The sequence below is a fragment of the Anarhichas minor genome, unplaced genomic scaffold (genome assembly GCF_050575085.1).
Source record: "Anarhichas minor isolate MPS153535 unplaced genomic scaffold, ASM5057508v1 ptg000063l, whole genome shotgun sequence".
Taxonomy (NCBI): Eukaryota; Metazoa; Chordata; class Actinopteri; order Perciformes; family Anarhichadidae; genus Anarhichas; species Anarhichas minor.
The window spans coordinates 700,836-719,124 of NW_027466509.1; the positions used below are offsets into that span (position 1 = coordinate 700,836).

General features: G+C 42.9%; 1 protein-coding gene across 1 annotated transcript in view; it reads right to left on the reverse strand.

Moving 5' to 3' along the window:
• Positions 1-12,668, reverse strand: part of whrnb (whirlin b) — a 96,186-nt gene extending 83,518 nt beyond the window's left edge. Inside the window, exon 1 of the mRNA XM_076078143.1 lies at positions 11,958-12,668. Within this exon, the coding sequence (XP_075934258.1) occupies positions 11,958-12,668 (711 nt within the window). The remainder of the gene's footprint in view (positions 1-11,957) is intronic.
• Positions 12,669-18,289: the final 5,621 nt, after the last annotated feature.

The following is an 18,289-nucleotide window of genomic DNA, read 5'->3' on the forward strand; positions in this document are numbered from 1 at the left end:
AAAGAAGGGTGAAGGTTTAAAGAAGGGTGCAGGTATAAAGAAGGGTGAAGGTTTAAAGAAGGGTGAAGGTATAAAGAAGGGTGAAGGTTTAAAGAAGGGTGAAGATATAAAGAAGGGTGAAGGTTTAAAGAAGGGTGCAGGTATAAAGAAGGGTGCAGGTTTAAAGGAGGGTGAAGGTTTAAAGAAGGGTGAAGGTTTAAAGAAGGGTGCAGGTTTAAAGGAGGGTGAAGATATAAAGAAGGGTGAAGGTTTAAAGAAGGGTGCAGGTATAAAGAAGGGTGAAGGTTTAAAGAAGGGTGAAGGTATAAAGAAGGGTGAAGGTTTAAAGAAGGGTGAAGATATAAAGAAGGGTGAAGGTTTAAAGGAGGGTGAAGATATAAAGAAGGGTGCAGGTTTAAAGAAGGGTGAAGGTATAAAGAAGGGTGAAGGTTTAAAGAAGGGTGAAGGTATAAAGAAGGGTGAAGGTTTAAAGAAGGGTGAAGGTTTAAAGGAGGGTGAAGATATAAAGAAGGGTGCAGGTTTAAAGAAGGGTGAAGGTTTAAAGAAGGGTGAAGGTTTAAAGAAGGGTGAAGGTTTAAAGAAGGGTGCAGGTTTATAGAAGGGTGCAGGTTTAAAGAAGGGTGAAGGTTTAAAGAAGGGTGCAGGTTTATAGAAGGGTGAAGGTTTAAAGGAGGGTGACGGTTTAAAGAAGGGTGAAGGTTTAAAGAAGGGTGCAGGTTTAAAGAAGGGTGCAGGTTTAAAGGAGGGTGAAGGTTTAAAGAAGGGTGCAGGTTTAAGGGTGCAGGTATAAAGAAGGGTGCAGGTTTAAAGAAGGGTGCAGGTTTAAGGGTGCAGGTTTAAAGGAGGGTGAAGGTTCAAGGAAGTTATATTTTGCAGCCCAGGGTGCATGAAAAGAGAAAGCTCTGAGATAACCCCGGTGACATCAACAATAATCTGATTTGCATTTTAATCTAGAGCTGTTACTGGAATACCAGCAATCCAACACACATCACAGGCTCAGGGAGAGATGGGCGGGGCGAGAGAGAAGAGCTCTCTGATCACATCAAAGTTCACCAATGATGTTAAAGATGATCCATAAGAAGCACAGAATGACTGATAAGAGAGATTACATAGAAAGGTTTGGAAGCAACCAAGGAGGAGGAAGACTCTCCTGACTTTAACTCACAGGAGTTCAGGTGAAGGCCTCCTGTCTTGTGTTGTTGGTTGTTGACGAGGGGTAAGGTTGACTAATTGAAATTAGGTGGGAGTCTCACCTCACTCACTATCAACCACTCATATTCTGTACAGCCGTGGGGGCCCGGATGCTCAGCTACAGTACATCTGTGTAGAAACAAGGCACACATACTTTTGCAGCCTCTCTTTAAACCTGCACCCTTCTCAACCTCAACGTCAACCTTCTGTTAAAGTTAGTTTCCTTCAATACTTGTATCTATTTATTTAACTTGCTTTACTTTATTTATTTATTTATTTTATTTTCTATATTTACTGCATATATTATTTAAATTTAATTAATGTAGTTATTCAGTCCCCCCCCCCCCCCCCCCCTTTACTGATACTCCTATTTGAGTGCATGTGTAAAAGTATATGTATGTGTGAAGGTATGTATATTGTATGCTGTATGTATGTATATGTGCATATGATGTGCATGTATATTTGAGTATGTGAATTTTTCGCATATATACTCGGTACTAGCTAAACTATTGGTACAAATATTACTGTTTTATTTTATTTATTTATTTACTTATTTTATTTTAAAGTTCTGTGTCGTGTTGTCGGAGGTCGCATGTCGAGGACTGTTCTGTTGTGTTGAAAATGCAAAAATAAAAAGTAAAAAAATAAACTGACTTTCCATCGACTCTGTTGCTGTGATGCCAACAATCCATCTGAACACATAAACACCACGTAAAGCTGTGCAGAGCTAGATTCCTCTCTACATCTGAAATGAAGCAGCTGGGGAATGTGGATGAGACAGTGATGAGTAATACCTACTACTGCTGAGGGGCTCTTGAGCAACGTGACACATGTGTTTACTCTTAAAGGCTCACAGCCTCTAACAGCAGTGAGCGGTCACACTGGGCCACTGCCAGCACAGAATATATTGGCTGAAGAAATAGGTCCTGTTTCCTCAACTCTAAACATAACGCAGACACGAGATTGTTCCTGACTCGATCTCACAAAGGGAAATTCATTCTTGCTTCTCTGTCCTCTCATCTTGATGACTGCAAAGCTTAATTTACCCCCCGAACTCTCAGCAGACTGTCAACATACTGCAGCAAGGCTCTTTACCAGGTCTCCAGAGAAAGAGCCCCGCTCCCTGCTGCTGGCATCACAACATACATGCTTCATTATTTCATAAGAAGATGATCTGAGCTGCAGTACATTCAGACGTTATCGTCTCCAACCTATAAAAAGACTTCTGATGTTTCACAGCATTAAGCTGACAATCAATTATCGTTTTTTTGGAAATCAATTGTTATTGCAATTGATTTCATGAATTTTGCAGTGACCTCAAATGTTCTCTGACTCGGCTGTAGAGCTGCTGGCACTATGTCCACCAGGCCTCTTACTGCACTCAGTCCTCAGCCTCTCCGTCCACAGGGAGAAGGATGTACACGAAGTAGACTTCTGCAGCCTAAAGACACTGCAGTCCCACAAACACCATTCAAACAGAGAGTGGAGGGGACGTAAGCATGGAAAATAATCTGTAAACTATCTTTACATGTGTTTATAATATGCTGTTGTCACTGTGTCTGCTTCTTGTGGGCGCAGATTACAAATCATCCCCACCTGGCTCACCTCATCACCTGCACACCTGGCTCACCTCATCACCTGCACACCTCATCACCTGGCTCACCTCATCACCTCATCACCTGCACACCTGGCTCACCTCATCACCTGCACACCTCACCACCTCACCACCTCCAGCATAAAGTCTCCAGCATTCCGACAACGCGTCAGATTGTTCCGTCTCCCTGTCTGTGGTATTGTGACTCTCAGCCTCTCAAGTATCACCAGTGACTTGTTGTTGTTACATTTTTCATGTGCTTTTCCTCCCGTCTGCTTCCTGTGCTTAAGATCTCCTGACTGTGCTGATCTTCAGTCATCCTCAGGTTACATCATCACCACCCTGGCTGCCTGCCTTCTGCCTTCTCCTTTTCCTCCCGTTATTTATTAAAAGACTCCTTTTTTCAACTTTAACCTCTGTTTGTATCTGTATTCTGGGTCCACTGCAAAAACAAAGCATTATATTTATTTGAAATTGAATCCTTAATGGTAATGTTAAGACACTATGTGCACGTTCGAGATGAGCAAATCCTGCACAGAATCGATCACCAGCCATCGCCACACGATGCATGCCGGTTAGATTTGTGTCCGACTCGCTCTGACGTCAGGAACACATGGGCAAGGATTACTTCACAAGAGCGACGCGGCCGTAGTTTTCAGAGACAGGCGCCGCAGTTGCTCTCCACAAACTGCATGACCCAGTGCATGATGGGAAATGGCTGGCTGTCGCCAGATCAAAGAGCTAATTGGCTCTTAGATTTGACAACAAACTGTGCAATTGTAATACTTAACGCTAGACTGTTAGGTATTAGTTGCATGTTGTGTAATATTTATTCTAAAGACATATTGTGTGTGATTGATAATAATGAAACTTATCAACACTTTTCAGTACGTTTCACTGGCAGACCCACAAAGAGAAGAAAGGACAGCATGCAATGCCAAATACATGCACAGTTCCACATGAATATTGACCCTCTGTAACCTCCTAATAATACACAAAAATGAAAATAGAAAATGACCAATAAACCTGAACTGTTACTGCTCTTCCTGCAAGCTGTGACTCTGATGAAGAGACAGATCAGTCAATGACCCTCTAACACCAAAATATCCATAATAAAAGATTATAATTTTAGTTTTAATGCTCAGTTAAAAGAAGGATGTTGCCTGACTCTACCAACACACTGGTTCCATTGCATTCAAAAGGAGCGCAGTAACACTGCGAAATGCTTCGCAGCGCTGCTAAAAATATCTCTGAATGCAAGTAGGGAGGCCCACCAACACAGAGAGGAGTCACTGAATAGAACCCCAGTTCTATGAGTGTGAGACATGCACGGATAAGAAGAGTGATGGATTGATAGCAGTGGGGCACCAGCACATTGGGCCTTCAATAGGATTACATTATATTTCTATTAACTTGCAATGAAAAATATTCACCAAACGATAAGAATGATAGAACAGATTAGTTTATTTCTCACTGCAATGTGTCTTGACTGCATGCTGGTTAAAGGTAAATGAATGACACATGTATCCATTTCATACTGAGTGTACACATCTCCACAGATTGACAATGAGACCAGCACAGTTAACAACCAACAATGTGTGCACGAGTCAACCAGTGGCAGGTGAAGCAAATATATACAGTTTGGAGTTGGCTTCTATTTTCAGAAAGATCTTTATGCTGCAGTCATATTATCAAAATGTTACCCAGAATAAGGAAACAAGTACATTCTGAGACTGCGGTCCCACAGCTTTCAGCAACCATCTTCAACCGACCCCGACCATATCATCCGCTGTTCTTCTCCCGCATACCTCACATGCATCCATTCCAACCTGAGCGATATCGGAAAACGTCCACGCACACCGACTTCATGAAGCTATCCTTTGGGGACTCGGCGGCATCAGAGCTTCCAAAGAGATAGCCCCCACTCAAGAGTCTCCTCTCACCACCGGACGTCAGCGGTCCATCATGGCTCTCCTCCATCCATCATTCCAGGACCCTCTTTACCCTCCTCGTTCACTTACCCTACACCCTTTCATCCCTAACCCTACACCTCTTCATCCCTTCATCCCGCAACCCTAATCCTAAATGATGCAATAAACCATTCGAAGCCCTTATCGCTATTCACGCCGTCCTAGTAAGTGAAATTAATCATTTATGTCATATGCATTGAATGTGTTGGAACTCTGTTATGGTGTTCATTCTGTACACATGACGTATATTGCACTTCTGTCCATCCTGATAGAGGATCCTCTTCTGTTGCTCTCTCAGGTCTCTTCATTTTTTCTCCCTGTTCAAGGTTGTTGTTTTGGGGGGGGGGGGGGGGTTCCTGTTCTGATGGTCCCGGGACAGAGGATGTTGTATGTGTACAGATTGTAAAGCCCTCTGAGGCAAGTTTGTGATTTTTTGGCGATACAAAATAAATTGAATTGAAGAGTTTGTGGTCAGATCAGTCTCAATATTAATGAATGCACATAGAAGGATTCACACATTTGCATTTAATCATTTTGTGATATATATATATATTCATTATCAATTTACAGACAACACAACGTTTTCCTTCACCTTATTCCGAGGCCATGCGTCCTCCAAGACAGGGACCATGAACTTACACGTGACAGCACACTTGAAGACTGAGCATTAAAATATGTCCTCTACTAGATAAACTAGAGGGAGCAATATTAGTCTGCAACTAGAGCTTCACTAACAAATGACAGAAAATGCTCTATGACAAAGAACTTCTCCGCAGGCAGGTCCATTGACTTTATTCAGCTTGTATCACAGCAGGGATTTAGAGGTGGAGGCAGAAGCTGCTTTCTATTCTGGGACCAACATTTCTGCCGGCTGAGAGCCATTCAGAGCTAGCGAGAGGCAGAGATCAGCACTGCAGCTGGCAGAGAACAGTGACACTCAAGTGCAATTTGGGCTATATATGCATTCCCATGGGGATGGAGCCGGGATGGAGTGGGTGGAAGAGGAGCTCTCAGCGGGTCTTGCGTGGGGCATGGTGGGTGGGAGTATGAATAGAGATGTGCAATGTTAAAGGCAGTGGATAGGTTTATTTTTATGCTGGAGGCAAAGTGATCTACGGGACAAGAGGGCAGTACAGATGTCAGTGCTGGTTCATTCTACAGGGGCCTCTCTGAGTCCCCTTCAGTGGGACTGAACCCAGACTTCAACCAACAAGCATCGTTTTTTGCTTAAGTCACTGCAAGTTTATTCTCTGCTCTGACTGGAAATATCGTCCAAATGATCTGGAGTGTTTTAGCCTCACAACACCTGGAGAGAAGAACAAGCCCAGTTTAAAGCATCTTCTTCTGTCTAACGCTTCGCTAACCTCGAGATTGAAGACAATATCCAGAGAAGTGAGGGGTGTAATGATAGGCACATGTTGGGTTAGAGACATGACATCCTTTAGGTACACCCTGTGACCCCAACAGCTGTTTATATCTACTACTCACACACTAACAGGAAATGTTGTCAGCTGTAGCAGCTCGGTAGCAGGCTAGTTGGTTTAGCATGATTAGTCGGGCCAGAGATGAATTATGACCTGTTTAACTTCCTAACTCTAGCTCTATAATTGATCATTAAAACTACTAATGATAATAATCTTGTTTTTTTGTTTCTTTTAACAAGATTGTGTTTCATGCAAATAAGCACTATAGAACTTTAACAAAGTAAAAGGATTACATTTAGAATTTTGGATGGTTCTGACTTCGGGGAGGTTGAAATAATGTTTCAGAGCGTCGGTGAAGAAAAATAGTCTGGAGCCTTGCTTAACAAAACAGCAATAAACAATCTGTATCGGCCGATATGGCTCATTGATGATCGGCAACCTGTTTTGGCGGCAACAAAACGTAATCGGGGGAACTGTAAAAGTTATTTTTTCTCCCTTTTTTTCCTGCTTTTCCGCTCCGTGCCTCAAAACCACGATACCTTCAAAACAGTGGGTTTGGTGATCCTTTGCAGCCCAAACTGACGGTGACATCAGAGTGAACCGATACATCCGACTGATTTAGGCTGAATCAAATAATCCCCCACAGAACTTGCACACAAAATACAAACATCCATGGTCGCTCTCATACACACACACACACACACAGTACGGTGACAGCTGTTCTGCTCTGATGTACTATAGCTACAGTATATCGGGCTGCTCCTCCACATCATGGAGCTGATTTTCATCGGCTTCTCCCACACACTGATGACTGTTATCTACAAAATGGACTGAAAAATAGAGATCAGCGTGAAAGTACCCTTGACAATAGGTAAGCATCCAAGTGAGCCAAGCAGTCTACCAGGTTTGTTCAAATAACAAGCGGCCACATCATGTTGGCCTCATCAAACAGCAAAGGATCACTTCTGTCATGGAGCAACTGGAGGGAGAGTTGCTATTTCTGGAGCTTGTTGGGGGCCTGATGTGCTTGTGGTTATGTAATGCTGTTTCACCACACACAAGCAGAATAAAGCAGTCATTGTTTAAAAATAAAATCAAACAGTGGCCAAGGTTAGACAAACAGAAAATATCATATTCAAACCAAATATGGCCTCAGTGTAGGCACAAAATGTATTTTTACAAATGATTTGTTAAGAATGATTCTCCACTATTACATGAACCTTAATTAACAATAAAGAGATGACACTGAAAACGTATTGGTTGAGATATTTCAGTCCAGACCAAAGTTGTGGACTGACTGACCCACCAGCTTCCCTAGCCCTTAGACCACACCGCTAGCATGGCTGATGAGCATCTGAATTACACATGACAGCATTTACAACATCATCTGCCATTGCAATATTTATATCAGTACTAAACTAACAGGCAAAGGACGCTAACGCAAACTCAGGAGGCAGATATGTAGTAAGTCATTTTATTAGGTACCTATTGTTATTCTATTGTTTATTATTATTATCGTACGTGTTTCATCGCAAAAAGGAGGTGCTTGGGATGCTGGGAATTTTTAGAAATTTGGCACGCAAGCCAGAATTTGCGAAAATTGCAGTCTGATGGGGTGTCCAGTATGAAATATTGGCTCGATAGCGCCCCCTATTGAGTAGCCCCAACATTGGGTTTCACCTAGCTGTAGTTTTATAGTCGCTCTAATGCTAATACAATGTCCGGTTGTCCTTGACTTTTTTGCAGCTATGCTCATGCAGATAGGGATCTTCATCATAATTTATTCAGATTATACTAATTGAATCATAATTCCCCTGCTCCCCCACCCCCCCAGTTTGTCCAACAAAATGTCCTCATATCTGTACATCTCAAGGACGTCATCCAGGAGAAACCTTCCTTCCTGTTAAAGCAACGGGGAGACATCTATACCAGTGTCCTGTCTGCCAGACAAGCTGATTACCACAACAGGATTAAGCACGGCTGTGTTGTTGCATTGTATCTGTTCAGGAGCAGTGCTGCTCTGACAGCTTATGTTTAAAATGATGACAATAAATCCCACTTGGCCGTGCATGTGCTATGGAGCTGGCACACGTACGGCACGCGTACGAGCTCTGTGCAGTCTGCAGAGTCATTCCTTTCTTTGGAAGAACGACTGCAGACTGCACAGAAAACCTGTATTTGTGATGCAAATTACAAACGCAGTTCACTGACTGTGTGCAGTGGCGGTGGTTAGCCATTACATATGGGGGGGGGGGTAAGGCTGGGGCCACATTCAATGTTAGGGGTAAGATACTGAACCCCAAATGTGAGTGTGAACGTGTAACCTCCATGAGCAGGTGGCACCTTGTAAACAATGTATGAATGTGTGTGAGAATGTGTGAATTCTGGCTTGTATTGTAAAGCCCTCTGAGCGCTATATCAATGCTGTCCATGTATCACAGCCATTGGTTTGGTTCTCCAAAATACTAATGATACAAACCCAATAATACTCATCCAGTGCTAACATTTCATTAGTGCTCTGAATGATTACCATTTCTCCTCTCTTGTCGTTAAATGTGGGGTTCGAAAATGTACTAAAGTATTTCCAAAGTCAGGGGAACCAGAGGGAGTTCCAGGTCAAACAGTATGGGGGCACTGACATTAACTCTGTTAATTCCATAGTGACATTTACTACTAAGCATCAGTATCAATGCCTCAGGTATTGATACTGGTAAACTCAAGACAAGACGCAATTTGTCAAATTGCTCTGAACTTCTGACAGTGCAAGGCTGGCTGTTTACCCCTGCTTTAAGTCTTTATGCTAAGCTATGCTAACCATGTCCTGACTTCAGCTCTGTACTAACACAGAGGTATGAGATTGATCTCCATCACACACAATTGGTATTTGCAGTCTGACATAGATAGCAGACGATAAAACACAAAAAGAGTACATGAGGGGGGTGTGAGGCATGAAATATTACAGACTCAGGGTAAACATCCTTGGTCCCAGGTTGACCTTCTCATCACAGAGTTGCAAACATAAATACACTGTGGGTCAGAGCAGGTCGTCCTTTAATCAAAGGATCGGCCATTCGATCCTCGGCTCCTTCAGTCCATGTCAATGTGTCCTCGGGCAAGACACTTAACCCCAAATTGCTCCCTTTGCCTACGGTGTTATTATTTTTCAAATACTACGCTTCATCCAATTCCTGTTTAACGTTGCTCAGTAAATCCCATCTGCACTGTTTACAGCTGGTCTGCTGAGGTTCTGAGGAGACACTTCCCTTCAAAAGCGACCGTCCCAAATTGCGTGACCTCCGTATATCCAGCAGAATACATTATCAACCTCATGTCTCCACCCTCCCTTGATGAGGAGAGAGACTGTAAACACCAACACAAATGACACACAAAGTGTGTCTCCGCCTGGTTATGACTGTTTGATAAATACAGCACATCAAAATGCAACATTTGGGACTGAAAAACTGGTGCAAAAGCGGAGTAAATAAAAAATGACCCAGTACATTCAGTCTTCTTGGGTCCACTGAGTTCTGAGGAAGTGACATCCGGACCTGGGACCCAAGTCGAAATGGCTCCGATATTAAACTCTCGTCAGCGTAGCGTACTGTTTACTGCTGCTGGTCTCAGGTCAGGTACAAATATACAGTATTGTAGGAGCGCCGAAATAAACAAGCACAACAACTTCTCTCTTTTGCTGCACACCTCTGTCGCCGTTTATTTCCAAACACTGACTTCCTGTCACCTTTAACCCCCGACCTGACGTTGCGTCACCATGGTTACTCTCATTCCCTTAAAGGGAACCCGTGAATTATGTCCTTAAGTCCACTATGTCCACATAGTCCACTAGTCCACTATGTCCACATAGTCCACTAGTCCACTATGAATGACCTACGCCTGGCAGACAAGCTGGAAGAGTTCTACTGTTGCTTTGTAAGACAATTGACAGTCCTGACCCCCTCATGACCCCATCAACCAGCTCCAGACCACCAGGCCCCCTCCCCCAGCTCAGCAGGGGCCCATGCCTCTGTACCACCCACAGGAAGCAGCCTGTGAAGCTGGGAAAACACGTCTCAGCCTCCCGGACCATCAGCACCGGTTCCCCCCAAGGCTGTGTTCTTTCCCCTCTGCTCTTCTCCCTGTACACCAACAGCTGCCCCTCCAGTCACCAGTCCGTCAAGCTCCTGCAGTTTGCAAATGACACCACCCTCATTGGACTCATCTCTGGTGGGGATGAGTCCGCCTACAGGTGAGAGACTGACCATCTGGTGACCTGGTGCGGTCTGAACAACCTAGAGCTCAACGCTCTAAAGACAGTGGAGATGTTGTGTGAGCATTTGGCAGCCAGAGCCACAAAGGCAGCTCAAAGCGATCCTGTCTTCACTTCTGTTGGTGGACCTAATTAGACCCTTTTGACTTTGTTCTTTCAGGCATTTCTCACACTGGTTACAGGAGGAAGCTTGAGGCATGACAACCATCACTGGCCTTAATGACAAAAAAAGAACAATTTGGGGATTGAAGGAGACCTGATGAGGCCGATGAGTTAAATCTGTCACACGAGTCACCTTATAAAATAGGCAGAGCATTGTGAACGAAAGCTCATTGTGAGTGGATGGCCAATGACAGAGGGTGGTAGAATTAATACATTTGCTGAAAGATGTTTGTTATTTCTCAGTTTAAGGAATGCTGCCGTTAGCCTGTTAGCTCTGTAGCTTGTGTTTGCAGCCCTGTGCATATCATCACATGTCCTATCCCACCTCTGTATGACCACATAGTAACAACGTTCTAACAAATTACAAATAATGTAAGTGCAGCCTCTGTCACTGGAGCTACAACCGCTAAGTTATGTTTTGATAAATGTTTATGAGTATATGAAGATATGGTCAGGATCAGTTTTCAATATTGCATGAAGGGATGGAAACATAAGCAGGCTGAAGAGCTCCAGTTTGGGTGAACCTCATATCTCCAAAACATCATCAAGGGAAGCAACACCGTATACTTCTGGAGATAAATACGTAATGGCTCCTACTACTTCATTTAGGTCCAACAGCTTTTAGTACCAGCAGACTGCTGAGTTTACTCAGTCTGTCATTTCTCCAACACACTGTAGCCCAGTATAGGCCTGATTTAATACTTAGAGTGTCATTTATTACTGAATTATCTTCAATGAAAACTCTTATCACATAATTCTGTGGATCATTCACAGTCATGAGATAGTTCATGTTTAATTAAATGCACAAATTAAATGTATTGAGATGGAGGTAGAGATCCCAGAGACGGATCTCTCAGACCTGGATGAACCATACGATCTGTGTGGCTACAGACCACTATGGGTAAGAGTACAAATATGTTTTGGTGAACTGATTTTATGTCTGACCCTCTAACAGGATAATTCAGGTGAACTCCAATACAGAGTGTAGAATGCTGACTGTAGGTTCATTGTAACCTATAATAACGCTATCTGTGCATTCAAATTCATCAACTAATGAAACCTTGCAATGTTGGTACAGAGCATTGCAGGCAAAGAGAAGAATGAATAGAAAGAAAGTGGTGGAAGCATGCAGAGGAGTGCTGCACTGTGAGACTGCACGGCCCAGTGCTTAGTGCTCTCTCTGCCTCAAGCATCGCTTACATCTGGAACACACACAGGCTGCACAAATAGCCTTCACACATGAACAAGCTCATACACATTGTTACTAGATTATTCTTTTCATGGAGATTAAGGTTAATAAAAGACCGCTCCAACTCGCGCACGCGTAAACACACGCATGCATTAAAACCTACCTGTACGGCCTCTATGTGAGAGACATTGTCAAACATCATGTCGTTCACGGTCACTATCTGGTCCCCGACCCGCAGTCCTTCTCTCTCGGCCGACGAGCCCGGCTCCACAAGGGACACGTAGATCCCCACTCCGTGCTCCGACCCCCCACGGATGCTAAAGCCCAGACCCTCGTGGCTTCTGGAGCGCGTCAGGGTGACTTTGCGCACTTCTCTAAAGGGACCCTCGAGGAACGACGGGGCCATGGAAGGAGACATCTCTGCGGTGGCGCTGAAACCGTCCGGACAGCCGGATGTGAGGGGCTGCTCGTGGATGGAACTGACATATTTCTGCAGAGTTAAGTCGCCCTCGTCTCCAAAGCCCTCCGCGTTGCCGTTGCTGGGGAGCAGCTCTGTCTTCAGGTAGAGTCCCTCAGACGTGTACTGGTCGAACAGCAGCTGGTCGGACCTCGGGATGACCAGGCGCAGCATGGGCAGCAGCTGTCGTTTGCTGGCCGTGTTGAGAATCACTTTGAGAGTTTGGACCAGGTCAAAGACGTTGCGCTTGGCGTGGTACACATTGAGACAGTGGATGAACTGCGCTCTCTCCAGGTCGTTGAGCAGCAGGTTGAGAGCGTTGTGGAGCCTGCGGACATTTGCCGAGAGCGCAGGGCCGCCTGAGCCCTCCGAGTTCACCGATGTGTTGAGCGAAACGCGCTCCAGATCAGCGCTCATCCTACAACATAACGGGGAACCAGTGCATCACAGACTAGAAGACGGACCGATCATTGGTTGAGGCGCTGTCCAAGTCAATCCTCCCGTTTGAAAGCAAAACGTGAAACACCTCACCGCGCGTCGGGCAACTTCAACAAGTGACCGGTGATCTACGCGCGTAACGGCGCTGATGTGCGTCGCACGCGGCGTGTCAGCCCGAAACAAACAGTTTCTCCAGTCGAATCTTGCATTCGTCTTTAACTGAATGAATGATACATATTCTTTCTGTCCTCTTATTCCATGCACAACAATACCTTTACTGCGTTACCAGGACGAGCTTCAGCGATTAGAATAGTGTCCGGTAATATCTGAAACCCGGCAGAAAATCCGTGGGAGGCTCTCTTTATCCGTGCAAATCATAAAATGCAACCTTATAATAACACCGTCTCCATGTTTACTCTGTCCACAGAGGAACACTCTAGAGTCCGTCACGTTTCTACGACAGAGCTTTCTCTGTGCGCAACTCACAGGGAGCGCTGAACATGCTTCAGACCCTCTGTGTGTGGAAATGACGCAAGTGTGTGTGTGTGTGTGTGTGTGTGTGTGTGTGTTGCTTGGAAACTGACAACATTACTCACCCTCATTTAAATGATTATTTCTGGCATTATGTCATGCCTCGTTGGGTACAAGCAGGATAAATAACACTGAAATGTCATTTCACAATTTATTGGACAAAAGTGGGTGAAATCCTGCAAACATTAACATGTGGACAACTTAAAAGCTAAGGAATGCTTGCTATGGGTCAAGTTTGGTTCAGATGAATGTAGATGCCAGTAGGTGTCTGCCTGTCAGCCTTTAAGCTGATTAATCTGCATTATAGCAAATGCCCCCCCCCCCCCCCCCAGACTCCTTGTCATAACTACAACCTCAGGCTATTTTTAAACAGCTATTTATAGGAGCCCAGGGTTGTCTTCCTCCTCATGACAGCAATGAGCTCCTTCTGTCTGCCCATCCGCGTAATCAGCGTCCCAGGAAACGCAGCTGTTTGAGGAGATGTGGCTTCAGACAGGATGCAGCACCGCTGGGCCTCCTGAGGAACACAATACCAGACATGTGCATTAGAATGTTAACAACCACTGACAGTGTTCTGAATTCACCGCTTTGAAATAAAAAATGAAAAGTATTGATTTGCAATTTAAAAAACAGAATTTGATTTTTGATTTATTTTTTTTTACCAACTCGGATCCAAATTGATTGTTTGAATTATTGTTTTACGAATTGAACACATGACAGCCTGCTCTGATAGGTCAGATGTCAGCCTATCCTGTACTGGAACAAACTGCTGTCACATCTTAAATGTTAACCAAATGTAGCAATTATTAAATTCAGGTTAAAAACATTTCTCTTTTCAGGTACCTATTGAGCTGTTGTGTTTTTACAATGTCTTTATTTTATTTTATATATTTTTTTACATTATCTTACATAGTTTATACTAGCTTATCTTTTAATTTTAATTACGATTTTATGAACATCTCTTTGTATGAATGACAATTACTTCTGTAATCGTTTTATCCCCTTTTGCACCTAAAGGCTGCTTGAAATATCAGCATAAACATCATTTTCTACTTTGTCTTCAGTGTTTTGTGTTGGGCCGGTATTTGCAGAGCTTTCTGCTGCTGCTGGAAAACCAGTCGATGAGAGTGATGAGACTGAACCCAAACCACCTGAAAGATGCTAAAACCTTCTGTCAAAATGAATGGAGAATTGTGGATTTGTCACAAGTGACACTTTTTACAGTAAACAATCCATTTTTTCCATTAGGTTATATAAAAGATGTCAGCTTTAAGGTTCAGCCAAAAGCAGTGGCGATCAGAAAAGGTTCTTAAGTGTAGTCAAAGGCTGGGCAACTTTTTTACAGCAATGCGGTGCCTAGAAATGTAACTAAATGCTACATTTCAGTTTAGTTATACTCTGGGAACCGTTAGACAGCTACCAGATCACATGATGCCGTGTTCACACCAAACGCGGCGCAATTTTTCACATTCGTGCGAGTTGACATTTTTCAACTCGCTGGTCACTTGTCAGGTTTGTCTACACATTAGTACACAAATACAGTATATGTACATATATACGTATATATCTATATCTATATATATATATATAGAGATATAGATATATATATATAGAGATAGATATATATATATAGAGATATAGATATATATATATATAGATATATATATAGAGATATAGATATATAGATATAGAGATATAGATATATATATATATATATAGAGATATAGATATATAGATATAGAGATATAGATATATATATATATATATAGAGATATAGAGATAGATAGAGATAGATAGAGATATATATATAGAGATATATAGAGATATATATATAGAGAGATAGAGAGAGAGAGAGAGAGAGAGAGAGAGAGATAGATAGATAGATAGATAGATAGATATATATACACATATATACGTAGATATAGATATAGATATATAGATATAGATATAGATATATAGATATGTGATGGTGATGGTGACAGTGTCAGCTGGGCGGCACCAGACCAGATCACCAAAAGACTGGCCCAAAGCCCCGGATGTGGCAGCGGCGCGACTGAGGGGTCGGAATCTCCAACTGGAGGTGAGCCAACTAAAGGACTTGATTTGTTTTTTGTTTTGTTTAGTCTTTCCAACCACTCAAAGCACTTTCACACTACATGTCATCATTCATCATTCACACACTGATGGGAGGGCTGCAATGCAAGGTGCCCCTACCATCAGGACGAACTAACATTCACACACACATTCACACACCGTAGGAACAGCTACCGGAGCAATTTGTCCGGTTTATGTGTCTTGCCACATAAAACGAAGGTCGCTCAATGTCAGTAGACCATTTTAGTAACTTTCATCATCAATGTCTTTAGATCATCCTGACCAAATTCGAAGTCAATCGCATGAATTCTGTGGGAGGAGTTTGTTAAAGTAAAACACCTGAAAACGATGAAAATTTACAAAAAAGCCAAAAATGGCCTAAATACTGTAACGCTCCGTAGTGGTTGAATGGAATGAAAATTGTAGGGTACGTAACAGGATGCGATGTGCACATATGAGACATATTTCGTGATTTTCGGTTAAATTATTTTTAAGTTATGAGTATTGAAAAACAAAGCCACAAAGTCAAATGGCAACTTTCAGCATTCTGGTGGGCACCATTTTGGCTGCTACAGTAGAGAGAACATTGCATGAATGCGAAGTATGTGCACACTATAATAACTGTTTCAGCACCTATTGCTCACATCCCACCACCAGATGGCCAATGTAGGCACTTGATGATCGACTATGTGGACGTGACCCAACGAATAGGGAGGATGGGGTACATTCTGGTTGTGGTCGACAGGTTCAGCAGATGGGTCAAAGCAGTAGCAACGCCGCGACTAAACTAATCAGTAGCCAATTTATGGTTCAGACAAGTTTTTTCAAGGTTTGGTGCCATATACTATCAGCTCTGACTATGGACCACACCTTGTTGCACATGCTTTTGAGAGAACAAATATGATATGGATAAAGCAGAAGTCTTTTATTTATTATAAAATGATTTATTATTTTATAACGTGGGAGAGGATGAGACCAATGTGGTCGTGCCAAACAAATAGAAATCAATATAACAAAACTCGGCCTGATAATTCCTACCTCTGAAAACAAATCAAACAAAATGTCTGTACATGCTTCTCTAAAGATAGCTTCACCAAAACCAATACAGAGGTGGCACCGGCCAATAATCCTCAGGAATCTAGACAAAGTTTACTTCAACTCACCTCCTGTCCTCAACCTCCCGCCACAAACTTTAACGATGTAACAACAACTGTGTGAGCTTAAACAGGAAGAGAGTGGACACCTCAGGCCTCCTTCTTTCTATGCTCGGCCCGCTCTGCTGATTGGCCAGCTTGAAATGTGTTGGAACCAAGGAGCAGCACGACTCACCTGCACAGGTGGAAACCAATCACCTGGTTGACACCTGAAGAGAAAACAAGGGAGGGAGAGAGAGAGAGAGAAAGGCAGGAGGGGAGAAAGCACACCGGCGCCTTGCCCCACCCTGACACTGACACACTTGTAACCTGAAAACATCACCTTCAATATGCCGGTTGATGGTGCGGCTCGTAGTTGCAGCTGCCACACTTGGTAAGAGTTTGATTGACAAATAATTCAACCAATCACCTGCCAGGTATTTGAAAAGGGTCCGCCCTCTTCCTAACGGTTCCCAACGATGACTTCTCAGATCGTTCTGTCGAAACCATTTGGTGCATCTGGTTATGAATAGCATTCATAAGTGATTTCATTTGCTCCTCTATGGCACTTGTTTAAGAGGCAGTGAAACAGAAATAAGTTAAAATCAGGAGTAGAAATACCAAACCTTTGTTTAGGCATGGCATAGGTTACAACAGGATTAATATTTGATTATATGCATTATGTATTTTATTTTGAGAACACGACTATTTTATGCCTTCCTTAGAGATATTGTACAGAGATTAATATTTGACAGGATGAATCCTATTAGCTTTGGTGAATTGTTCTTCTTGTTCAGAACTAATAACATCCCATCAGCCTCAGCTGTGCTTTGTGTTCAATTCTAATTTGCAAATGTTAGCATCACTCCCAATAAGATGGAGAAATATTTTGTCTTTGTCTGTAGTCTTTGCTAATTCAATTCTTAGCAAATGAAGGTTTTGCCGTTGCATCTGCCTTTCAGCTGACATTTCATGGCGGATGTAAGATATGTCTTTGCATCCTCACACTGTCTACAGCAAACCAAAGGAAGCTCTCTGGGTTTGTGGCCTCTCTGTGCAGAGACCAGTTATTTGTTGACTGACTGCTTTCACTCCACTGATAGAACTCCCACTGTATTCGTCTGTGGAAGGGAAGGTGGGTGTTCATGCTGTGCGTTGGAAGAGTAATGCAGTAATTAGAGGCCTCACAGGCCATTTGAATGGAGCTCTCAGTAGCTTCGCAGCCCCGACCACACTTTCTTTTTTACACCTACCATTTGTGACGACAACTAAAAGCTCCTGACATTTCCCTTGCTGGTAATTAATGCCGAGCTAGTGAACTTCCCCCGGTTTTAAGGGAGTTAAGACTTCTGTGTTTAATATACAGAGACTTGGACAGCTATCTTTAGTCCACCAGCCAGACACGGGGAGGAGGATGTGAAAGACACCTGCATGCATTAAGGTATAAGACTCCATATACTTTAGACCAGAGGTCTTCAACGGGGGGTTTAGTATTATAAAAGGGAGCAAAGACCATAATGCTCCATCAATATGTGAGAAGGATCCATTGACTTAAATATCTGACAAATTCTTAACACTGAATAAATGAAGTCATTATTGCTCCACTTCATCTTCTGAAATTGATTTCAAAACGAAACTTTCCGGGGCTTTAACGACATTAGATGAACTGCCACTGCCTGAACAATCTGTGTGTTGGTTTATTGTACAAACAGAAACATCATAACGGCATGTTTTCAATACTTGATCTAACTTTATTAATGTCTTGTGCAGTTGTTATATAGAGTTAAACACACAGAGTTTTATCTCCCTGTTTTGCTTTTTTTCTTCATATGAAATGATAAC